Source organism: Micropterus dolomieu, linkage group LG08, assembly GCF_021292245.1.
Source record: "Micropterus dolomieu isolate WLL.071019.BEF.003 ecotype Adirondacks linkage group LG08, ASM2129224v1, whole genome shotgun sequence".
NCBI classification, from domain to species: Eukaryota; Metazoa; Chordata; class Actinopteri; order Centrarchiformes; family Centrarchidae; genus Micropterus; species Micropterus dolomieu.
This window is the reverse complement of record NC_060157.1, coordinates 29,708,466-29,732,390: the sequence shown is the minus strand read 5'-3', so window position 1 is coordinate 29,732,390 and position 23,925 is coordinate 29,708,466. Positions and strand designations below refer to the sequence as shown.

The window sequence follows — 23,925 nt, the reverse complement described above, 5'->3', positions numbered from 1 at the left end:
TTCTGAAATATATGGATTGTGTATCTTGTGAGAACAGTCTTTGCTGATTATATTTCCTCTGTCATCATGTCCACGTTTCAGTGTCAATGTTAAAATCTTTTATTTGCTATGACTTGGGTTAGTTATAACAACAAGTGTTCATGCTTCAGACGCCCGTATAAATGCCATGCTTTTAGCATTTTCAATGGCAGAATTTGTAACCCAGGACAAATGTTCTATTGAACCTTCTATTTAACTCTTGAAAATATACTTACACTACTTTTATGAAATGTTTAGAATTAAATTGTTAATTTGTTTACTTACAAAACAATGGATTTTGGTGTGAAAAATAAGGCCATGTTAATGTTGGTAAAGGATGGTTCTTGATTGCCCTGTTTGCTTTTTATTGCATTTCCTCATTCAGTACACAACTGAACAGCAGTAGAGAATCTAAATGACAGACCTATGTATTGCAGGCTGAATACCACCATGTCTAAGTGTCCCGTATGATTTACTTCAACACTGCATGTTGTGTGATAACAATACAAAATGTATGAGCTAATGTCCATTTGAGCCCATATTGTTTACATATGTGGCATTAAAGTCTGCCTCTGTATTTAAAGAGTTTGTACATAATTTATGGACATATTTGCCCAGAAAAGAAGATCCATTGAAAGTTTGTGCTGCATTTACATGATTGGAATTCAAGCAGTCCCATAAAAAAATAGACATAGTAGCTTGAAACCATCCATGCAAACATTTTCATGTTTTATTCACCGCTCTGTTTGTCTGTATAGAAGAAAAACATTCATGGCATTTTTTGCCCCTGTTGACTGCTGTTGAAGCCTGTTTATCACAGTCCTTAAATCAACCATTTACCATGCCATGCAGCAAGTTCACTGGTTTATTAATGGGGAATTATCTGCACTATTTTGAGGGAAGTTATTCTGTATGATGCTGAAAAGCAAGCACAAGTTTTACTCTGCAAGAATCTAATTGATTATCATAGCGAAGGTTTTGGCATCATAACACCTCAAGTCATTCAAAGGTATAGAAGTTATCAAGACACTATGCTAACCATGTGATAAGACTTTAACAATCTTGCATTACTAACTAACCGCTATGATTTCAAAGTTAAAGTGGTCAGTGTAACAGAAAAAGAGCTGAAATGCACTCACTGTTCATAAAAGAAATCAAGGTGATTTTCTTTTACATGTTTCATACAAATCAATGTCAAGTTTAAGGTCAGATTAAAAATGGTGCAAAATGAAGTGCCATAAATCATACTCTCACACATCTATAATCTCATGTACCTTTCGTCACTAATAAATACAACAACAAAATCTTCCCAAGTAAGTTAAAGAAATGTCCCTAAACAACTATTTGATGGATACAACGCAGCAGGTGTTACATCACAAAGAAAAATGGTGATAAATTTTTATATGGACATATTTTTACCATCTTCACTAATAAGCAGCTAATAGTAACCATTCACTTAACCTAAAATAGTCTGTAATAGCATCGTCAGCAACAACAGTCAGTTGGCTACAAGGTCTCATAATAGGTCTCCTGTTGGCAATTGAAGCACCAATCTCTTGTACCGCTGTGCCAGGAAGAGCAGTGCTTTGTGACCTACTTAAGCCCTGACCATGCCCTTTCTCCACATGAGACTTCTCCGGTGAAGGACAGAGGTGAGGGAGCATATAGGTCAGAGTCTGTGTCTGATTCTCCCTCTGCTATGAAGGGTATGACCCTGGCACAGAGTGAAGGTCCAGCTGCGGCATCAGTCCCTGCTCCAGCTCCCCCTCCTGAGCCTGTAAAGAAAGAAGGCCCAAAGAAGTCCTCCTTTGCCTGGGAGATGCTGAAGCCACTGAAAGAGCGCTCCAACTCCTCGTGATCAACAGATGGGATGGATAGAGATGTGTCGCTGTCCACAGCGGTGGCATCTTGCTGACACCTCTGCCTCCTGTGGCGCCTCCTGCTCTGGGAGCCACTCTCTCTGCCGCTGCCACCCAGACCAGAGGAGGATCGGTCGTGAACTGGAGCAGGTGGAGGCGGAAGGCGGAACAGGGTGGGCGAATGATCACCGCTGCCACCGACTGGTGAAGGGGTGTTGGCCACACTGCTATTCCATGCAGGCTGGCGGAGAGGGTGCTGCAGCTGGTGCTGCCATGATGTAGAGGGGCGGCTGTGGCTGCCAGAGGGAGTACCCACCGATCTCGCCACAGACCAACCCAGTAAAGGATCTTTCTTTTCTAAAGACCCATCAGAGCACGCGACATCTGCAGCTGAGCATGTCTTCACCTCCTTTTCCATCTTCACCTCCTCTTTATCCTCCTTCTCCTCCTTGCTTTCCTCAGGGCTGTGGTAAGGCGGGGCTGGATACGGCTCTTTGGAGTTGAAAAAGGCCTCTGTTTCCGAACGAGGAATGCCCATACGCTGCACATACACATTGACCAGGAAATCAAGTTTCCTGTCCATACAGACCACCTTCAGGGAGAGAGAAAAACATGTAATGAAGAAATTGTGTCCCCTCACCAAAATTACAAATAATGATGATGAATGTTGATCGACCTCAGTGTATTAAACATTCTTACCTGCTTTTCCACTTTGACCAGACGTCCCATCATGCTCTGATCCTCTGCAGCCTCTCCTTCCGCTTTAGGACCTTTACCAACTATCTGGTCAACTCTAGCATTTGAGAAAAGTAATATCCGAGATTAAAAATACAATCTGTTCTTTGTTCTGCTGGATGGTTTTAACCCATTTAAACTTGAAGTTCATGATGCTATAATGTGAATTATTGTCGCATGGAATTCAAGTAAAGAAAGGATTTATGTTCATGATACCTGTCAAACTAAATATGTGGAATGAATGAATGATGGCCTAAATGCATTTCCTGAGAAACTATTGATTTCAGGTGGACGATGTGGATGCATGCATTATTAGATTAGGTCTTTAATGAAACAAAGTGTGAATAGAGGGGACATTTTGTCTAGGGCCAAAATGCATCACTTGGCATGCTTTTGTTGTGCTTCATGCTTCATTTCCATTGCATCCTACTGGGGGAGCTCTCCTTCTGTCTCTCCAGTATGAGAGAAAGCATCTAGCACTGTCAAACCCCTGTTGAGTAAGGCCTTTTCTTGACAGTAGCTAATGTGACATAAGAGCTAAAGTAACTGCACAGCATCCTCAAAATGTTGCACATAAAACTGTTTATCAAACATGTTTCTTGATTCTATTTAATATAAAATATTTAACATTGCTTCATTCTAGCATGTATTATCTAGCTAAATGAGACAAGTCAAGTGGCCTGAACTCAAAAGGGGTTCTATCAATCAAAATAATAAGGTAGCATGTAACTGCTTCAAGATTTGGACTATGGTATAAGGAGCATAATGCTGGTAAAATGGTCATTCTAGAGGTGCAGTCTATTAACCTAACCTAGGACCTTCAGTGGACTTCTTATGTCGAGGTGTTGATGGGGGAGGGGGCCCCACAATCATATCTATCCTGGCAAGGCACACAGAGACGATATGAGGGCAATGCAAAATGAAGCCTCATGGGAATCACATCAGTTATGGAGAACAAGTTTCAATATATTCCACACACACAAGACATACGGTGAGTCTGGCTTGCTTCGTGGATGAAAAGTGCATGTATTTCACCGTTGGAATATATTCATTCTACATGTTAGACCTTGAGGGGATAATTTGAGGAAAGGAAAACTAATATAGAAAACAATGTGAGTTATACATCAATGTTATATCTGAAAGGTATTGGTGATGCATTTAAAGCTGGAGGAGTGAATCATATTTTGATAAAATGATACATATATAAAACTGAGATCTGAGTACAACACATGTTGCTGAAAAAATGAAACAGGCAAATCAATGACTCACATGTCACAACATGTGTGTCCTCCACACTGAATTACATCTCTACTATTATACTGAGTTAAAACTTTTATCATTGGCTCTGAAAATGCTCCATGTATCCTTCAAATCCAACCTGACATTTAGACTGAGACAACTTGAAAGTGAGTGTGGGTCAGATTTCAACTGGTGCAAATATACTGTATAATGACCGTGCACTTGCCTGGACTGCAGGTTCTTAATGCGAGACAGCATGTCCAAGTGACCTGCAGAGTACTGCTCGATCACATCCATCACATCATAAGGCCGCAAGCTCTCTTTGAACCGCCTCTTTGACACCAGAAACTTCATGATGCTGAGGCAGGACACATTTTCAAGTCACACACACACAACAGACATTTTGAGTTGTTGGAAAAGCACAGATTACATATACAGATACATAACATTAGTGGTGGCTCCGTTATATTCAGCCTGCACCATAAATTACCACAAAGTAAAGGAAAAGACATAAACACAAACCATGATTGCCTATTTTGTCTCCATGTGTTAATGAAACATTGCAGAACCATTAAAATTTGGTATTAAAGTGAATACTTACCAGATTGCTCTTATTGTAACCCTCAAGCCTGGTGGTAATTCTTGAGTGAGAAACTCACAGTGGCAGCTCTTATCATCACCAATTTCCTCTCCTGGGAGGCTCGCCTCTACAGACCGAAGACAAGGACACTCTTAAAGAATATTTAATCTGCTTCCACATGACCACTGTCCACAGCAGAAGCAAGGCAGAGCTGTTGCTTTTAGCTTTGAAGGTGCAAAATACAGTAACGTAGTTGGTTTCAAGCCAGTTAGCTAGTTTGTGAGAGTAGTGAGCGAGCTTTGTGGAACAACAGAAAAAAGACATGAATGACAGAATTGAAGGATAGTGCTGATGGGATAAACCTTTAACAACAATGACTCTCTTCCCACCACCGATTAAAGTCTAGATTAGCATTGTAACTAGCATGTTTAGTTCTATGGATTTTGAAGCATATTGCATAAAGGCAAAGGTGTCAAGGCCCAATTACTGCTTATTAGAAATTATATGAGAATCTGGTAGGGAAAGTGAGGTCTCTTCATGCACGTAAAGCGGGTCTTTTGGGCATTTTGTCTCTGAATCAGTTTTCGATTATCTTGGCACCACTTGACTTGAACCCACTATTAACTTAGCCTACCACTGCTGTAAATAGATGCTATAATCATTTGTAATAAATACTGAAATTATTGCATGCTTATTCTCTGCTTGTATCATGCTTCAGTCTTTAGTTATCATTGGGGTGGTGTGGGTGGGTGGGGGTGGGGGGAATGGGGGGCTCAGAAAGAAAATAAAAGTCAAGTGAACAAATCTCAGCAGATTTCAGCATGCATTGTTTCTCAGACCAGTGGAGCTGACTTTTCTTTTGATTATTTCCCCCAAAGAAGCCGAACCACAAAATATACCGATGTCTTACTTATTAAACCTTCAATTGCTGCAAAAAGAGAGAGAGGAGAGACATGGAAAAAGATCTGTTATGGATTCTAGCAGGATGATTATGGCAGACAAATCAATTCCAAACATGGGAACTTGTCCACTGAATGGTTTCTGGTTCATGTTTGAAAGGGCTGCTTTCTCTTCTCTTATAACTACCTTTAACACACTGCATATATTATAAAGCTTAATATAACATATGGTAAAATATACATCTACACATTACAAAGAATAGTACAGTCTAAATTGAAGACATGTCATGATGACTTGTCTAACCTGGAGAACTCTTCAGTCCAAAGTCTTCGTCCTGCATTTCAATCAGCACTTTAACATGCCATGAAGCAGAAGAAGAAAAACAACTAATGAGAATTGATTCAAATTGTTTAACAAAAAGGCAAAGAAATGGTGAAGAAGAGAAGTATATTTGTTGATAGTGACACAGTGGCCTGAATGATGTATGGATGCATTTGGGCTGTCTAGCAATAAACGGTGGCTAGATACAAACATCCGAGCCAGCAGACCTCTGTCTCCCCAGCACAATGTTGAAATGTTTGGTGTGTCAAGAAAATCTCCCTGTCCTCATCATATGTATGAATACATGCAGGAAAAACAGTATAGCAACATTAACTGCATGACAATTACTGCACAGTCTGCATCTAAGAGGCGTTGCAATTTATCAAGTACCATCAACACCCTCCTTTTAAGAACACAAAGCAGGCCTGGCTTTTGGCCTTGAGCTGCCATTGAGCTATGTCCTTCCACATCAACTGAATTCATAACTGTAGAAAGATCCAGTGTCAACAATGTGAACAACACTTAAGTAAGCTACTGGACAAGCCGCCAAACATATTCGATTTTGAAAAAAGCATTAATGAAGGAAAATGTTTATAATGAGATGTGATTTAATTATTTTCAAATTTGATTTCCAATTTGAAACACTGTAAAGGAGCCCAGTTTCTCAACAATAAATTAAAAATAACATGGAGTGGGTCATAGCTGCTTAAAGGAATAGTTTGACATTTTGGGTATTAAGCTTACTCGCTATCTTGCTGGGATATAAGATGAGAAGACTGACAGTCAAGTCAAGTCAGTTTTATTTCAATGGCCCAAAACCACAAATAACAAGTTTGCAACATGCAACATCCTCCATCCTTAGATCCTCGATACCACTGTCATGCCTTTCAAATAAAGTTGTAGCAAGCAGGCAATTATCTTAGCTTAGCATGATTGGTGGAAAAGATGGGGAACCATGGTGGGGAACACACGGGAACACCGTTCCAGGAGTAAAAGTCGGGAGGGAACGGCGATCCTGCTCAGATTTAGAAAATCTAATCAATAAAAATCTATTCAATGTTTTTTACAGGGGAAAATCGCTTATAGCTGTTTTACACTGTTTCTAAAGCGTGTTCATGAAAAAACACGCCCTGCGTCTCTGACGCGTTCAAATCCTAAAGGACGCAGTAAACTGAATCTACAAACCCTATTTTTTTGTGATTATGCTAACATTTCATTGTGAACAACAAATCTGTGTTGAAATCATAGAAATCCTGCTCTCTGTGAGCTCTTACACAAACACATTCACACACACACACACACACACACACACATACACACATAAAGCCAAGTGGTCAGAGAGGTGGCAGTGGAGAAGTGAACATGGTGAAAATAACTCCAAGATTACTCAAGTTGATGACAACTACCCTCATTACTGTACATTTCTTTGAAAGTAAAAAAGCCAGTACTTAGTTAATACACCTGTTCAACAAGCATAACCATTAAACATGTAGAAAGTGTGACTTTGCTGTTGTAAACATTACTCTTGCTGTTCTAGAAACAACAATTAATTATATTTCAATATATTTAATTTAAAACCTGTTGTGAATTTTTTTTTTAAATCTTCTTTTTGAACCGTCACTTTTAGTAAGAGTAGAAGATCTGATAAAATCCATACTGATCCCTAAACATCACTACAATTTGTCAAAAAACACATTTCAATTCACGTGTTTATTGTTGTTGGAGAGGAGAAGAGACACCATAAGAGCAGCAGAGCAGAGAATAGTAGGAGAACATGTTTGGAAGCTGAATAAGCAGTGTCATCAAGTATCTCATCAAAAAATAATGAGTAGATCTCTGTATCTCTTTGTAATTTTCAGTAACTTTAGTAAGAGATTTGTAATGTAGCTCTTTTAATGAGTAAAATCAATAAGAATTTATTTTCCATATCATTATATATTGTGATGAAATCTGGTTCATATACGCATGTCCCCCCTTAGAATGAATTGCAATAACATTGGGGATCCCTTCCTTGTCCATACAGTTAAGTTGTAGTTAATCTGTCCTCTCTGCATGAAAGCTAATAAGCGTATTTCCCAAAATGTCGAGCTATTCCTTTAAACAGCTGTAATCCTCCCTTAAATAGCAGATAGTTTCTAGACAGAGTTTAGTGTTTCATGCTGGTTTAAATACTGTTTCAGAGACTTTCCATGATAACATGAATACAGTTATAAAGGAATAATATAAATCCTTATGAACAATTGGCTATTTGATATTCCTAAAACAAAAGTAGTGATAGAGGCACTCCTTCAAGGTATGTTTTAACCCTCATTATTAATCGTGTCAGATGTTATTCTGTACAAGGAGGAGTTCCCTCACCCTCTGAGTTTTGGCGTGAGCTGCTGCCTCGGACTCTGAAGGCGTGCTTTGGCCCACGGTTCTTCTCAGTGTAGTTCCAGCTCTTGGCGACCTTGCTGGGACTCGCCTCAGCCCCGTCCTCTGCCCCTGGAGACTGGGCCTTCCCCTTGGCCACGGGAGCTTTGGAAGGACTGGGAAACACTTTGTCCTTCAGGCTTGCCTTTCGACTGCAAAGATCAAGTAATCAGAACGGAAATGTAACTAATTTAACTGTTTTTTAGCATCATTAAATGAAAGTAAATAACTATCTGCAACTAAATGTCTTTATCCTAAAGCTTGGTTGTTTTAAGTGTAATCTTGGGAATTTGTCGAATTCAGCACTGATGTGATAATAAATCTTACCTCAGCAGAAACGCAAAATGGGCAATGTCCTACAGCAGAAGGAGCCATGTCCAAATACGAACATAGTGGGGCATTCAGTGGGTCTGGCAAGCAGCAGGAAGCTACAAGCAAGCATGCATGGGAAGCAAAGTGACACTGCACGTCTCAAAACGAAGAGCTGTGGTCTCAAAAAGTGAACACAAATCATGCAAAATAATTCACCATCATACTGTATTCTCTGATACACAGGAATCGGTCGAAAGGAAACGCATTGTTAGGTACTCAGCAATATGCACCTTGTCTGCTGAACAGAAGTGTTGATTAGGCAAAAAAAAGGCGGCAAGCAAATCAACTGCATGAAGACATTACATTACAGACAGAAACCATAAATCAACTGTGGCAGGCGGTAAACAAGGGTGTATATCTGCATTTTGTTTTCAGAGAAAAAGGTAAAAGGTGTTAGCAGGTTAGACATCATTGACAGATCTGCACTACACTATTAAAAGTGTAAAACTAGTCAGATTTTATTGTTCACTAAGTGACATATCTAATGATAGTCCTTTTTCTGTGATTCCTCTACATTTACTTGTGTTCAAATAGGAAGAGGAACAGAGGTAGCAATGGAAGGAAACACACAGACTTGCAGTGCAGATGTTAGTATCTAAGTAGCAACTATACCTAATAGTTCTCGGACAGCAGCCACAAAGTCTGTCTTTGTGTGCATTTTCATTACTGGAGTGGTGGGCCGTAGAGGAGACACAAAAAGATAATAGCAGTGGATACAGTCACAAACAGCAGTGTGTGCCATACTGTGATGCCAGTAACACTTTATTGTAACTATAATTCATAATTCATTTGCAACCTGCTTGTCCATCATATCATAAATGAACACTTACAAATAGTAGCATGTCTCTGCCTTTTGTTATTTTTCATTGTGTGGAATGAATTTTAATGCCTGCCAGTATCTTTATAATGACGTTTTAGGGCAGATTTTTCACATCATAGTTCAACACAAAATGTGCAAATGGCTTATAAAGGACTATGTCATGATAAAGTGTTACACTATTGTCAATAATTACACTTGTTTCTTTTGTCAAAAACAGTGTCAAGGCCCAAGCAAGCTCTTAAAGTGTTGAAATACACTTTTTTCCTGAGGTGACGCTGAAAGCTAGAGTATCAAAGAACAGCTTATTGGTGAATGTTTAATAAAGCTGCCAGTTGGGAGTGAGGTCATAGTGAGCTGATCTTTGAGCACCATGTGAGCAAATGCAGCATGACTGTTCTTGAAGGAGGCACTTAACACACACAGCCATGTCCATGTCTGACACGCAGGATTTATACAGTAATCCTCAACATACAAACACACACACATACACACACACACACACACACACACACAGATATACTGCACACACACTCCCCCAAGAAGAGTGCCTCAGCAGCAGCTAAGAGCAGAATTGAAGAGAAGCCAAAGGGAGGTGAAGACTCATAAAAAGCTCAGATCACAGACCTGGGAGAAGTTTCTGTTTGAGATTCCTTCCTGTGAGGAGAGAAGACATCAACTGTTACACAGTGCAAGTCAGTCATGTATCACACTGTCGTCATAATCAACCTGGAGCAAAGTTGTTGTGAGACATACAGTGTAATACAGTTCAGGTTGAATTGGATTGGCACTAAGAATCACTTGTGAAGCAACAGGGATCATGACCCGATAAGTATTAAATAGCTGCTGGATGGTAAAAGTTGTGCTGCTGCATATCCAAATCCTACAGAAGATGTGACAAAAATGTATATAATCCAATGCAATCTATTTCTACCTGCAATAACTGAGTTTTTGGCCACTTGGGGGCGGAAACAACTGTATATTCTTATTTTTAACTCTTATTTTATGAGAAACTTGTTTATGTTTCACATTGATTGTAAAGCATTTTGTTACCTTTATTGAAAAGTGCTATACAAATAAAGCTATTGTTATAATTATTATTATTATTTGTAAATCCGCCAGTTCTGTTTTAGGCTACAATCTAATTATACTTTAAACTACAGTAAGCTATATTTTATATACAGTTCTGTACTTTATAGTGTATTTGAATTACACATAGTACAGTAATTTCATTTTTTCAGTAGTAGTTTGAAACAGCTTATGAGAAATAGCAGACACTTTCGCATCTTAATGCTACACTATGTTCAAAAGCTAGTCGCTAACTTTGTCAGCTTAGTTGGGTACAAGTGTATCAGAACTTTTTTTTGCTGAAAACAACTACCTGCTGCATCCAAAAACGTTGGTGAGATAGTGAACCAAAACCATAAAAGACTCTATAGGATTCTGTAGAGCCGAGAGGAACTAGAGTCCTAGAAATAGGCCTTTTGTGTACATAGAGAAAGTCTTCGATCTTTGAGTTCAGCTCATGATGAATGGGGGCAAAAACAAACGTGTTGTGTTTATAATTTTATTCAGTGTAGATAAGTTGATCCTATAATTATTTTTTATTAAAGCCACTTTAAAGTTACATTAATCACTTTTTGTGGTCTCTTGAAGGAAGAACTCCACACAAGATTAAATGTTATAAAGTTAGTATAGCAGACATCTAGTTTTAAAATTATGTCCAAAATTAATTATCTTTTAACTCTCTGGTCTTCACCAACTCCTGAGAAATTTATTTTGGTCTTCAGCTTGGGAAATACTCCACTCCATTCACCAGTGTCATAGTCACAGTTTCTCATTTGCATTTTGATTGGTTGCTAATCTCAAGAAGGTGGGTTTTACATAATATCAGCTAATCTGAGGAAAGAGCAGAGAGAGGGCAGAAAACGAGTGGAGAGGCTCATTTCTCTGTTTTATGCTTTCTCGACTCCTCGCTCCTCGTGTTTCTTCCCCAACTCCTCTGCATGCATCTCGGACGGGAGGAACTAAGACGCGATGCGAGGAGGAACAAACTGAGAAATGAGAAAGGCCTCATATTTAGGCAGTGATGGACAATGAATGATGCCCTCATCCCTGAAGTATCTTGGTTTAGTTTCTGTTCTGTCTATTTCTTAAAGGGAGAGTAAGTCATTCGGCAGAAGCATTACTGATATTTGAACTATATTGCCAAACAAATGCACCCCTCCCTTTAGCGCTCCCTCAGAAGCTCCGCTGCCCACATTTCAAATCTCCGAGGTTTCTCCAGTGTTTAAATGCCTTCGCCCATGCCTGGTCATATAACTTTCTTCTCTGTTTATACTCTTCGGATCTTTTCCTCTTTGGCTGTTTCTCAGTCATCCCTCCTTCACGGTGCCGGGAATCCTGCAGCGTTTGAATATGCCGGTGTTTAGAACTCTCTCTCCCACTGCACCCCCTCCCCCCATCACCTTCTTTGTTTCTTTCTTAATAAACTGAGGCTAACAGCAGTGCAGTCAACACAAGAAGAGGGATGGAGAGAGCTGGCCCATCCACACAGCAAGAGGCCTGCTGGAGAAGAGTGGCGTGACTATGGAAAGCGGCCTGAGCTGGCCAGGGCATCTTTTTCTTGATGTTGGTGATAAAAACATTCAGTTTATGTTATTGCTTCTTAACAGCTTAGTGATAATTAAATGCCTTTGACCTAACAACAAATTATTTTACCAATACTAGTACCCGAGCTGTCAACTTTGTCTGCCTGCTTTTCAGAGCTTTTTCACTAAAAATAGCTCCCTGCTGCTTGCTGAGTGATAATTTTCTGTTTGTTTCTACAACTGAGCCCTTTTGAATAACACATAGTTATGTGAGCCTTGTTATTATAATAATGTTGATTAGTGTAGCTTTAATATGGATGTAAAATTCTATTTTTCAAATCTTTCTTTTCTATGTCATTATTGCTTCAGCACTAAAAACCGTCATTATCATCACTATTATCCCCTTTATCAGCATCCTGGTATCCTCGTCATCGTGAGATCATCATCAGCTTTGCCACTCTGACTCTACTGTCATGTTTATACCTGAATGACTTGCCCTTCAGATTCCTCAGCAGGTCCAACTGGTTCAGAGGTGGAATAAGTCTGGGAAAATACAAAGACCATTCTGTCAAGACAGTTTCACCAACTCAGTGTTGAAAAGTTAAAGCTCGCCGGTGGGCACTTTAAAGCCAATTCCATTTAGTTTGGCAGTTATCTATTCTGCTGGTCATCACCTTTTCAACTCAAATTACTACTGGAATGAAACCGAACATGAAGCCATTTCCAAATAGAACAGACAAGAAGAGATCTTCTGCTAGACGCATAAAAGGCAGAAATCTGCATAGTGAAAGTCGAGCACTGCAGCTTATTTGCTGATTCATACAGCTGGACAGCAATATAGGTGGTTAATTTCACAAAGTAGCCACTGGCAGGGTTTGCCTTTTAAACAGCATTTCAAAGAGGTTCTGGTTTCAGTGCCAAGAGACTAGGCTCACCCACTGTAAAAGGACCCTTATTAAAACAGAAAGTGAAAAGTCACACCAATGTGTGATCCTACACTAGAGACAGAAGTGTCTGATTCAACAAGGGGGTTTGGAATACAATACAAATGAGGAGACTCTGTAGGTTCAGTTTTCCACTTAGCTTCCCAGTTTTAAGACAGATGATGTGATGTGTGAAAAAAATTGTATTTATTGAAAATGTACATTAGTCAAGCATTAGTCAACCCTTTTATTACTTACCTGTACATAGGAATGGCTACAGTTTGCTCGTAAAAATCCCAAGTGCACAGCAGATCTGTACGGGAAAGGTTGGTGGCATAAAACCTCCAAGCAGCCTGAATTAAGAAATAAAAAACGTATTTTTACCTTAATGTCAGGAGCACACAACAGAGATTATCTCTGTTTGATAAATCTGCACATGTTGTTCTTAGCACAGTTTTTCTTAAATGCATACCTGGATGAGGCCTGCTGCAGGGTTACGTCTCTTCTCAAAATGTTTCTGTCTGTGTTGCTCTTGTACTTTGAGGGCAAAGCCCGAACCCAGAATCCCCTATAGGGATTCATAGTGACACAGAGAGAACATAAAGTGATCAGTGACATTTATTGACTTCTACTGGCCAGGAGTAGGAATTGCAACAACAGCAAGATGCCTCTTACAACACCTTGTAGAACCCTTCCACAATTAAGAAAATGCAACACACACACACACACACACACAGAAGATTTCCACGTGTCTGCACTTCTAGATACTAGAAATGTGAGAGAAAATGCTGATTTAATCCACATGTATCAGAAGGTAATGTGGCAAAAATAGTGAAAATAGTTTCTTGTTAACTGAGTGCTGATGTAGCAATCCACATTTTTTATGTGTGATAGACTGCTTACTCAAAGCTTACTACTGAGTCTGACATCTTCAAACCTCTATTGAAAAAAAAACAGCAAATGACATACATGAGTAACTTGAATCACAACATCATTAGATGAGAGCCTTCAGAATGTTAAGGGAAAAAAGCAGAGTGTTCGTGGATTCAGAAGAAGCTTTTAGTTTACATCTGCAGTCTAAGTGCCACAGATGACAAATGTAATCAGCCTTGGCTCACTTAGAGTACTTGCTTTTCTAAGTGACTAAAGTAGGATCATAAAAGACTGGAAACGTATTAAGCGGCTGAGGTGCACAACAGTATATAAAGTACTGCACACATATATATACATATATACATATATATATACATATATACATATACATATATATATTTATATAAAACAATTGTTGCATTGTCTGTAAGCGTTCAAGTCCAGGTCTGTGTCTGTGTCAGACCACCTCATTCGGCTGCATATGGCCACATTCTTTAAACAGTACGCGAATGTGTCCTGGCCAGCGGCAGCCTCCAGCTCTTATAAGTAAAGCCAATGCGGAAGTAACTTAAACCTGCCTTCTGTCTAATGGCCAGCAGGGGGAGACGCCTGTGGCTGCAAATAGAATTCCAGTTCAATTAGAAATAATGGTAAAATTAGCCTACTTCTCACCTGATTTATTACTTCAGTAAAAACTTTCTGGTCTCAGTTGCTAGTTTCAAGTCAGCAGTAACCTAGCTTTAACTAATCAGCTTGTGTTGTGTTGTGTTTTCATGAGGTGTTTGATTTTGATTGAATTTGAGTAACCCCGGATTGGGTCGGGACCATCTCGGGACCAGGCAGGAAGTTGCAGACAGGGAAAAATGCCTAATATTTACTATTATTATTATTATTATTAATATAACAGTAGTGCCCCGCGACCCTGTATGCAGGATAAGCGGTTGACGATGGATGGATGGATGGATAACAGCAGTGAAATTGCGCAAGCAATAACAACCGGTCCTATGCACCATCAGCCTGTAAAAACAATCTATTTAGATATATATTAAAAAATTCTGACCAGCCCACGCCAAAACAAATGGTCCAGCCCCTCTGGCAGTTGCCAGAAGTCGCTAACGGCAGCTAGTGTTTGCTTTAGCAACAAGTAAAGCTATCTGTCCATTGGAAACTCCATAAATAATTGAGAGTTGATGCAGAGCAGCAGGAGGACATCAGAGGGGAAACCAGAAACTATTTTTACCATAAAATATTGCCTTTGTGGTCTGACAAATTCAGAAGGGAAGTGAGACTTGATCATAAGTGGTCACTTGAAATGCATGTGGAGACGCATTTTAATGCCACGTGTGAACAGGGCCATAGGGAGGTACAGAGTAGTAACAACACATCGATGAGCCCTGAACATCATAACGGACAGAGACTAAATTAACCCAAATGAGGCTCCTGAAAATCAGCAATTTAAGCTTTTGCAGAAAAACAGGTTCAAAGTACTCCTGACAAGCCCCCATACTTACAGCAGGAAGTGCAAAGAAGGCCACCCCTATCATGCTGAAGGTGGCTGCCAGCAAGCGTCCGTTCCAGGTCTTGGGAACCTTATCACCATAACCAATGGTGGTGAGGGTGATCTGGTGAAAAGATACATCAAAGTCAATACTTGATTTGAGAGGTATGGTACAGTTTATAGATATTTTGTAATAGAAGGGGGGGGGACTAAAATCAGTATCATAACATCAGCTAATGCTATTTTTTACAGTGGTTATCAAAACTGTAAAGTGGATTCAGTAGACGCTTGATTTTGTTTTTCAGCTAAGTCTTACCAGTCCCCACCAAAGAGCATCAGCATAGGTCTCAAACTCATCATTTGACTCCTTTTCCACTGAGTAGACCAGGAATGAAGCCAGGATGAGACAAAGAAAGCCTATGTACCAAGCTGTGATGAGCTCCTACAGAAAGAAAACAATAAAATAAGCAGCAGGGAATCTAAAGTAATAAAGTGTCATCTAGGATGCCTTGCAAAAGAAGTAATGTAACCTCTAAATTTATGAAAACTGCCATTCTGTAATTGGACATGATTATGTGAGGTGCATGCCCTCTGTGGCAAAAGTATTTCATAAATGTCTTTATTTCCCTAAAGTTCACACATGCTATACGTCCGCCAAATCTCCTTCTCACCACATCACACACAGTTTCCACAGCTTGTTAGTGCAAGCAAATAATTCAATTTCAAAGCTCATTAAAGTAAAACAGAGGAATATGTTTCTTCACCATGAATTACTTGGAAGAGACGCAACTGGAAATAGTGTGTCACTGAAGTAGCACAGTGGAAAATAAAGGCCTGCAGCACGTTTAGCTAACTCCCATGGTTCAAAACTGGTGGTTCAAAGTGTTTTATTTAAGCTACTCCAATCATAGAGTGGAATTCATTGTGCAGAGGACCAAAACTTGTTACCCTATATTTGTACCTGGCAAACAATTCAGTTCTTTATGAGACCAAAACAAAGTAGTAACAGAGGTGATGGTATGATTTCTGTGAAAAGAGCACTGCTAAATAAACAGCTAAAGTTGGTGACATATATATTGCTACCTTGATAAAGAAGTCTTGAAGAAGCAAAATGACAGCTGTCCATTAAAATCTTTTTTTGGTTATCTGTACTATACAGAAAAGTTGCCCAAAACTAATGTCCCCCCAAATTTTCAGGCAACATACAGGCTGCCATAGCTTACTTGTGGAGGCTGCTGAGGCTGACATGCAGCCTGAGAGGAAGACTACAGACATTACACAGGGCTCCTCTGCATGTTTTCTTGTAAAACAATAATTAAATCTGTTTTTCTTTAGAGTTAATTATTCTCTTAAAAAGAGTCAATCCTCCTCAAAGATGAAGCAGAAAAAATAATACTCAGTAAAGACATTATTATTATCAAGATAACATTCTTTATCAGGTTGCTATTTTTTTTTTTTTTTTTTTTTGTTATACTACCAATTATTTGGTTGAAAAACATCTGACTTCAGTGTCTGTGGAAATTTTTGTGTAGTTAATCTGACTGCAGTGCACATCCGTTATGGTTTTAAACACAACACATGGCCACCTTCTAATTACAAAATTGAGAAAGGTGCTTCAGTAAAGGAGCAGGTCAACTATTAGAGAAGCTCTACAGAAAAATAACAAAATGATGTCAGGATCACCTTGCTGTGGGCATAAACTACAGATCCAAGCAACTTCCAGGTGCCTCCACGGCGGTCCATTCGCAGCATGCGCAGGATCTGCAAGAATCTCAGACTCCTGATGGCCGAAGTGGCAAAAACATTGCCCTGAGATCCAGCTGCCAGTACAGATACTGAGGCAATCAGCACCATCATGTCTGGAGAGAGAGAGAAAGAGAGAGAGAGAGAACAAAACACAATTATTGTATTCTAAACTAGATTGGAAGCAGGTGAAAGCAGAAATAGGATGAGGCATGAGGAAAATGGTTATCATATCCTTGCTCAAAACATCAAGGAGTGATGTCCTTCTAAAAGAGCAAGGTGAGAGAAATGATAGCCAGCAAAGCACACTCCGACCCTGTTTTCTCACCTATGACACAGAAAGGCTTTCTGGCAAATTTTAGCCTCCCTCTCCATCCTCTGTATCGACAGCAGCAGCCAGCAGCCCATATCCTTACAATGTACTCCACTCCAAACACCACGATGGTCACAATTTCCTGTGGAACAAACCAAAGTTATGGAACCCTGTGGTATGAATGTATATGGAGTATAGGTTTACATCAAATGAAATTATACATACCAGGATGTACAAGGCACTCTCTGAGCTATTTTTGAACTCTTTGATGGTGGCAAAGACTGAAAGTATGAGACAGGAGAAGACCAAGAGGAAGCTGAAAGACATAGGAAATAGTACAAAAATGTTATTGCTTTTTAGTTTTAAGGTATGCTGTTGTTAAATTAGTTAAATGCTGTTTGAGATACATGTAGGCATTTCACTATACTCTGTGAAGCAGTTAGCAGTTCATTTATAACTCCTGACTGCAGAAACATATGGAAATAGCATTGTGTGAAATGTTTCTGCCATGCTTTTGTCAGTTAAACCACAAAATCCAAATTTGGTGTGTCAAGCAGGTGGCAACCACCATGTGTGTTACAGGTCAAGAAACTTGTCTGTCCAGGAAACACAACCCAAGACACACCTAGGCCTTAATATTCCATGGATCGAATGATTACTTTACAAATTATCATCAAGACACACATTTGAAAAAATAAATGTATTGATTGATACTGTAATATATATAAGAAACATCTTAAAAGGTAATTTCACTCAAAAAACAAACATAATTATAACCTAGTGGTGTCCAGACATGCATAGTTGTATGTGGCGTGGCTCTGAACACCAATATAACCCAAATACAATGACAGATGAATGGACATTTGTTGTTTGTTACTAGCACTAATAAGTGACATGTGAACAACTTGACAGCATAATTTCTTCCATTTATCGCTGGGACTACTTCTTTGGTTTAAAAAAAGTAGAAAAGCAAAACTATCTTCATGGCTCAATACCATTATGGATGAACAAACCTATTACGTTATTTACATATTGGATTTACTATTTAGCTGTTATGTAGGCAGAAATAGTATAATGCACCATAAATACCATCTGCTAATAAATTTAGAAAGCTTAAGTGGGTACAGTTGAAGCTGATTGGTGAACTTAGTGGAAACGAGCCAAACTGCTTCAACAGCAGTAGCTCAGTCAGAATGAGTACATGAGCAAATTAGTGAGTAAATAACAAAGAAAGCTTGAGAGAAGAACAGATGCACAAAAAATAATGGGTAAGGTGAATATTCATTTGAACTCAGATTTTCCTTCCCTAATTGTATGAATCTATTTCTGTCGTGTTACAGTTTCATATAAGAAAAGTGACCCCATGTCACCACTCTTGCTCACAAGTGTACAGGAAATCCATTAACCTGTGAGTGTCAAATACAGAGTAACATCAGCTGACATGGCTCACTCTGTCAGTCGGGAGCTCTTCACTAGAAAAACAAAAACTTATACACCTCCTCCTTACAATATTATCTGCCTTCTTCAGAATTTTTAACTGATGTTTATCAAATTAGTTGTATGACCAGTCAAGAGCGAAGGCATTTGAAAGCTGGAGCAGTGTTGCCAAATCCTCAGTGAGGAAAGTAGCTGTTGGCTGTGCATGGAACAACCATGTAGTTCTAAACATATTGGTCATGTGCGATTCATTTGCAGCCTCTGGACACGGAGGGGTGAACATCTCATGCTGGAAGGGTCTGCTTTGCGAGGACTGGGCCACCTGTGAGTGCTTTAGGACAGTCTCCAAAAGTCTCCAATAACACCAGAAATAGTTGCTAGATATGTCGCAAGTTGTTTTTTTGGGGTCTGCAAACTCGCTAAATATAGCAACCTAAGAGTTTTTAAGTTTGGGTTTTGGGGGGCAGAGCTTCTGAGGGGAGCACTGAAGGGAGGGGTGTATTGGTTTGGCACTTGAATCCTTCTGCAGAATCAATTACTCTCCCTTTAGTCTGTAGATTGTCAGTATGGTTTGGATTATTAAATGTACTGTATGTAAGCTGTTGAAAGGCTTTTCTGATATTAGAATTACATAAGAAAAGATTTTATCAGTTTAACAACAGTTTATTCTTTATAGCAATGTTTAGATTTCTTCTTTTCTAGGTCATTAAATGTTGCAGTCTTTATTTGACAAGTTGCTCTTGTACCAGTAGTTGCCATATACCATATATATAGATGGATATAAGATATAAACATATATATCATTATGCCAGGAATGGAAAAAAACATAGATTCCTTTCTTTCTCTTTTGAGAACTTGATGAAGAAAACAGTTCAATCTTCACTTGGATGAATAAAAGCATAAAACACAGTCAGCCCCAGATGAGATTATTTGCATAGATGGTTTTATTTCAATTTCAACTTTTACGTCCTGAAGTCTTGTATGACATGCCATATGAGAAATCTGAATAGAATCCTCCAAGAATGACGTACCAAAATGACATAGGTTCTAACCAGATCTCCTTTATTTCTTAAATATGTATAACCAGTGAAATGAAATACTGAGGACAAACAAGCTGGCTGGCTGTAAGTCTAATTAGACATCTGTTTATGAAACGTTTTGGACTCGACCTTGCCAAGCTCATCAGTAAGTACTAATGAGGACACTTGCTGATAAAGGAGAGGGACAGAACCTGCCTCCTGAAGCAGTGAAACATTTAGCTTCCACAGCTACTCACTTATCCTTCCCTGTTTACCATCAGCAGAGTGAAGCTTCCAAGGATTCGTTTATACCTCTCTATTATACTGTCTGTGGATACGAAAAGCAACTCATGGTTGACTGCAATGTCCTGTGTTTCCAGCATCAGTGCGAATAAGCTAACCATCTGCTGGCTGTAGCTTCATTTTTAGCATACAGACATGTGAGTGCTATCAATCATCACATCTAACTCTCTGCAAAATGTTTAACAATTCAATTCAATTCATTATCTGTGCAATATTTCAATTAATATCTTAAAGAAAGGCACCCAAAAGCAATTAATGTTGTAAAATTTCCAGTAGTGTCAATATTTATCATTACATTACCTTTACAAAAAGTTTTCATTCTATTGGTGAAATAATAGAGGATCAGGTCAGTTAGGTAGATGCAACTACTGATAAAGTGACATTCTGATACTACATGCACCACGAAACAGAAAAACACAGCAGCAACACACACACATCCACTTGTTGCCAAAAAGGTCCAGACGACATCAGTAGGAACATGACTATTGATCAATCAAGTTGAGGGGGCTGTTGTTGGAGGCAGAAAAACGTCCTCATGAGCTGCAGATAAAGAAACATTGATTTGCCCCGGTCAGCACAACATTGCCTACCCAGACATACTCATCGCGCTAAGTTTAGACTGCGACAAAATGGAAAGCAAATAAAGAAGAAAGGGTTTTTCACTAAGCAAATAGTGTCTGTGAAGACCATGTCCAGGCACTGCAGTGTCCACTCAGGGGATGATGGAGGGTGATAATGACTTTCTGGGGCACTTCTCTTATGTAAATATGTACACGAGTGACCCTGCTAGTGTAGCTACCGGCTGTCATTGTGTTTTTTTATGAGCCACAGAGGTACCTTGCGGTGCATGCAGCATTCACAGCATCTCTTATTGGGAAATACCAAAAGGGCTTTTCTGTTTTGGAAAAAGAAATCTTCACTTCTTATATATTTCATGTGCAAAATAGAAGGTATTCTGAAATGAAGAAATTTACCAAGAAAATTAAGAATAATAAGTGAACACCATATCAGTAAATTATATATTAAACAATGCAACTCAGACCAGGTACATCATTAAAAAGAGATTCAAGTGAGTTTGCATTTTTTAAGAGAAGCTTGGAGCAGCAACAGATATCAGTGCAAAATCAGCGTAAGTAGATGAACATTTTATTTGGTGCGATATTGAATGTGATCCCCAAGACATGAGAAACATGTGAAGTCATGTCAATTTTCCAGTGAATCACATCTCAGTGGCTTGGCAGCCACTCTCTGCTCCTGTCCTTTCCTTATTTTTTCTCCAGTTTGTCTTCAGCTGGCCAGCTCAGCAGACTAGTGAATAACTGGACCATGTCCTCAATCTGTCTCTCAGAATCACTTCATGAAAGTTTAAAGAAAATTTATTTTGTTTTCACCGATTGATCACTTTCTGAACTCTTTCTTTGTCCTGCTCTTTTTAGTGAAGAAAATGTTCAAACCCAGTCACAGTATGTTGCATTTTACATTTTAAGGTGCTAAAGATTTAGATACACAGGAATATCCTTGACTGTGGACCACTGTGCCTCTTCTCTTTAACTGGTGTTCCACCAGTGACAGAACACAAGGATAAGGGTGGCCATGGCCTTGGAGAGAGAAAGAAAGAATACTGTTCTATTAGCATTCATGCCAATAAAGCAAATTTGAATTGATTTGAGAGAAAGAGAGAGAGAGAAAGAGAAGGAGAGAGAGAGACCAGATGCAGCAAGACAGAGTAATCTGGATGTAAGTACTCATGTTCCATATTGATCATCCACACATGCATTACAAATGAGCCAGAGAACAAAACACCTACCAAACATTTCAGGGGATATTTTTTGATACCCATCAAAAATAAATAGCTGTCTGAGCAAAAGCACATTTTGCAGTTCTATCTTTGTCAATTCAAGGTAGGGGTGTGCCAAACGCTGTCTTATGGAGCAGAGATAAGTTGAAGTATGAAGGAGGAGGGAGACATTTTTGACTGAAGTCAGCACATGATAGTTTTGTAAATTAGCTGTCTAGAAGTAAAAAGAGTTGGGAAATTAAATATAGTGTGGTGACTATGAATAATGTATAGAAGAGACAAATGGAATGGAGGCAGAGGTGTGGTTACTCTGCAGATGTTGTTTCGCAGGCTGGATGGCATAGTGTGAACTTTGTAGATTGCTGTAACTATATGTATAGTATAGAGTTGTACTCTAATTTACAACGTGCTTTCCAGAGGTTTCTGATTTTAGGCAGCACACATGCTACTGACCTTGTTCTAACTAGGTTGCTTAAAGTGTTTGGCTCCAAATGCTGTTATCCTACAAAACATGTCACTGCTGCATTCACCCATTAAGAACAATCTCCTAACAGTTACATTGCTCAATGAAAATCTGTCAACATGCAAAACAAATGGTGAAGGAGTTTTAGCTGGCTGCTATAGTAATCGATTAATATTTCAGAAGCACCCAGAGGACCTGCGTGAGTGTGTGTGTAGTTTCATATTAAAGCACAGCCTTACTTCTGGATATCCAGCTGTCTCTGGGGAGTCGATATGCTGTGCACAGTGAATTCCTTAATGCTGTGGCCATTTCAACTCCTCCCTACTAAGCATGCAGAATCAGTGAATCGGAAGGATTCAGGCATGGCTTGAGGGTATACTACCAAACACAGTTTACCCACCATTAGTTTGGAGAATAGAGGTTACACTGGTAGGTTAACATACTGGAATTACTATCTCCCCTTAATATGATGCACAACTGCAACTTACATGTGTTAAAAGCTGGTTTTAGTCCCTCAACCTTATCGAAGTGCATCACTAAATTGCTGCAGTACCACTGTAAAGAGCAAAAATTAATATTTTTCTCAAAAGATTGTTGACATTGGTGGTTGCTTGCCTCAGTACTGCCAACTCACACAGAGGATACAGATCGCCAACAGATATTAGTTATGATGGCATCACTGGAGTCTGACATTAACTCCTTGGCAGACAATGTTTTGTATTCAGCCCAGGCCTCAGACACAAAGGCAAACCAAGGCAAAGCGTCGTGTTCTAGCTACAAGATGCACACAGACTGTCTGGTTACTCGCTGTAGTATCCAGAACTGCCCCTTTGCGTGCACAGTCTGTAGTACATGACTGTGCAGGGCTGGACCGCAACGTTAATTAATGAAAGTACTGAGGCGGTGCGGAGCTGTCCACATACCGGGGTGCTGAAACCTAATGCTGCCGCAACACATGGGAGCTCTAATCAATAAAAACAGTAGTGTGTAAAATGCGAGTACAAACATAGACTGTATGCTTGTCCTACATCCTCATAAACAGCTAAACAAATAAAAATAAATACAATAATTCAAAATGTCAGTATGACGTAAGCATAAGTTGGCAATATGAAGAGTTATAACAGGAGTTATGCAGGTGAAGTGATACCCCTCCTATAGTCAGGCTGTAACAGCTTGGCAGCATGACAACGCTTAACTCTGTAATGCGCCATCTGAACATGTTGATCTATGTAGAAGGAGACACAAACCCCGCAAAACTCCATCACAGCTCCCCCAATTTCATGACACAGTAATAGCGGTGTATCGCGAAGTAAAAGGCCACGATGACAGAATCAGCATGCTTTGTTTCAGCCCGAACATCACTTACACATAAGCGTGGTAGATAAATGCCCATCCCCGAGGTCTCTCCAGCGCATTATATAGGAAATTCTGTAGTTTCCGATAGCTGGCATTTTTCTTCGACGGTCTGGGTCTCCCGGCGGAGATGCTGGACCTTGGTCTGCAGAGGATGCTGCTCCGCTTGGTGCTTTCCGAACCCGCAATGAGCAGCGCCCCATCCCTGCTGGATTCAGGAGCCCCGGGTTCCAACCCGACAAACCCGACTTTGTGCTTCTTCTCTCCGGCTTGAGTTGGATAAACCCCGCCGTTGAGAGATTTCTTCACCATTCTAAAGTCGAGACGACTCTAACGACGAGTTGTCCGTGCCCTTGCC

General features: G+C 39.6%; 1 protein-coding gene across 3 annotated transcripts; it reads right to left on the bottom strand.

The window, feature by feature from the left end:
- Window positions 1-1,611: 1,611 nt before the first annotated feature.
- LOC123975265 (potassium voltage-gated channel subfamily KQT member 2-like) lies at window positions 1,612-23,879 on the bottom strand. 3 transcript variants are annotated; one of them, XM_046056585.1, is made up of 19 exons: window positions 23,581-23,879; window positions 17,420-17,510; window positions 17,210-17,336; window positions 16,822-16,997; window positions 15,455-15,580; window positions 15,152-15,262; window positions 13,240-13,335; window positions 13,026-13,120; window positions 12,328-12,387; window positions 10,635-10,637; window positions 9,881-9,910; window positions 9,049-9,102; window positions 8,011-8,216; window positions 5,635-5,682; window positions 5,342-5,359; window positions 4,453-4,558; window positions 4,078-4,209; window positions 2,577-2,670; window positions 1,612-2,469 (listed from the first exon to the last, which is right to left on the bottom strand). In XM_046056585.1, the coding sequence occupies exons 1-19, from the start codon at window positions 23,877-23,879 to the stop codon at window positions 1,612-1,614; spliced, it is 2,730 nt and encodes a 909-aa protein (XP_045912541.1). The 3 variants fall into 3 exon arrangements, with proteins under 3 accessions (XP_045912541.1, XP_045912539.1, XP_045912542.1); XM_046056583.1 differs by lacking the exons at window positions 9,049-9,102; window positions 10,635-10,637 and adding an exon at window positions 3,424-3,492; XM_046056586.1 differs by lacking the exons at window positions 5,342-5,359; window positions 5,635-5,682; window positions 10,635-10,637 and adding an exon at window positions 3,424-3,492.
- Between the last annotated feature and the right edge of the window lie 46 nt (window positions 23,880-23,925).

Bases quoted from the DNA above. Each gene is read 5' to 3' on its own strand.
- LOC123975265 (XM_046056583.1), bottom strand. From the start codon at position 23,879: ATGGTGAAGAAATCTCTCAACGGCGGGGTTTATCCAACTCAAGCCGGA. The intron at 17,511-23,580 runs GTAAGTGATGTT...TATGTCTTTCAG, and splicing joins TTTATCTACCACGCTTATGT to CTTCCTCTTGGTCTTCTCCT. The intron at 17,337-17,419 runs GTATGTATAATT...TTTGTTCCACAG, and splicing joins AGAGTGCCTTGTACATCCTG to GAAATTGTGACCATCGTGGT.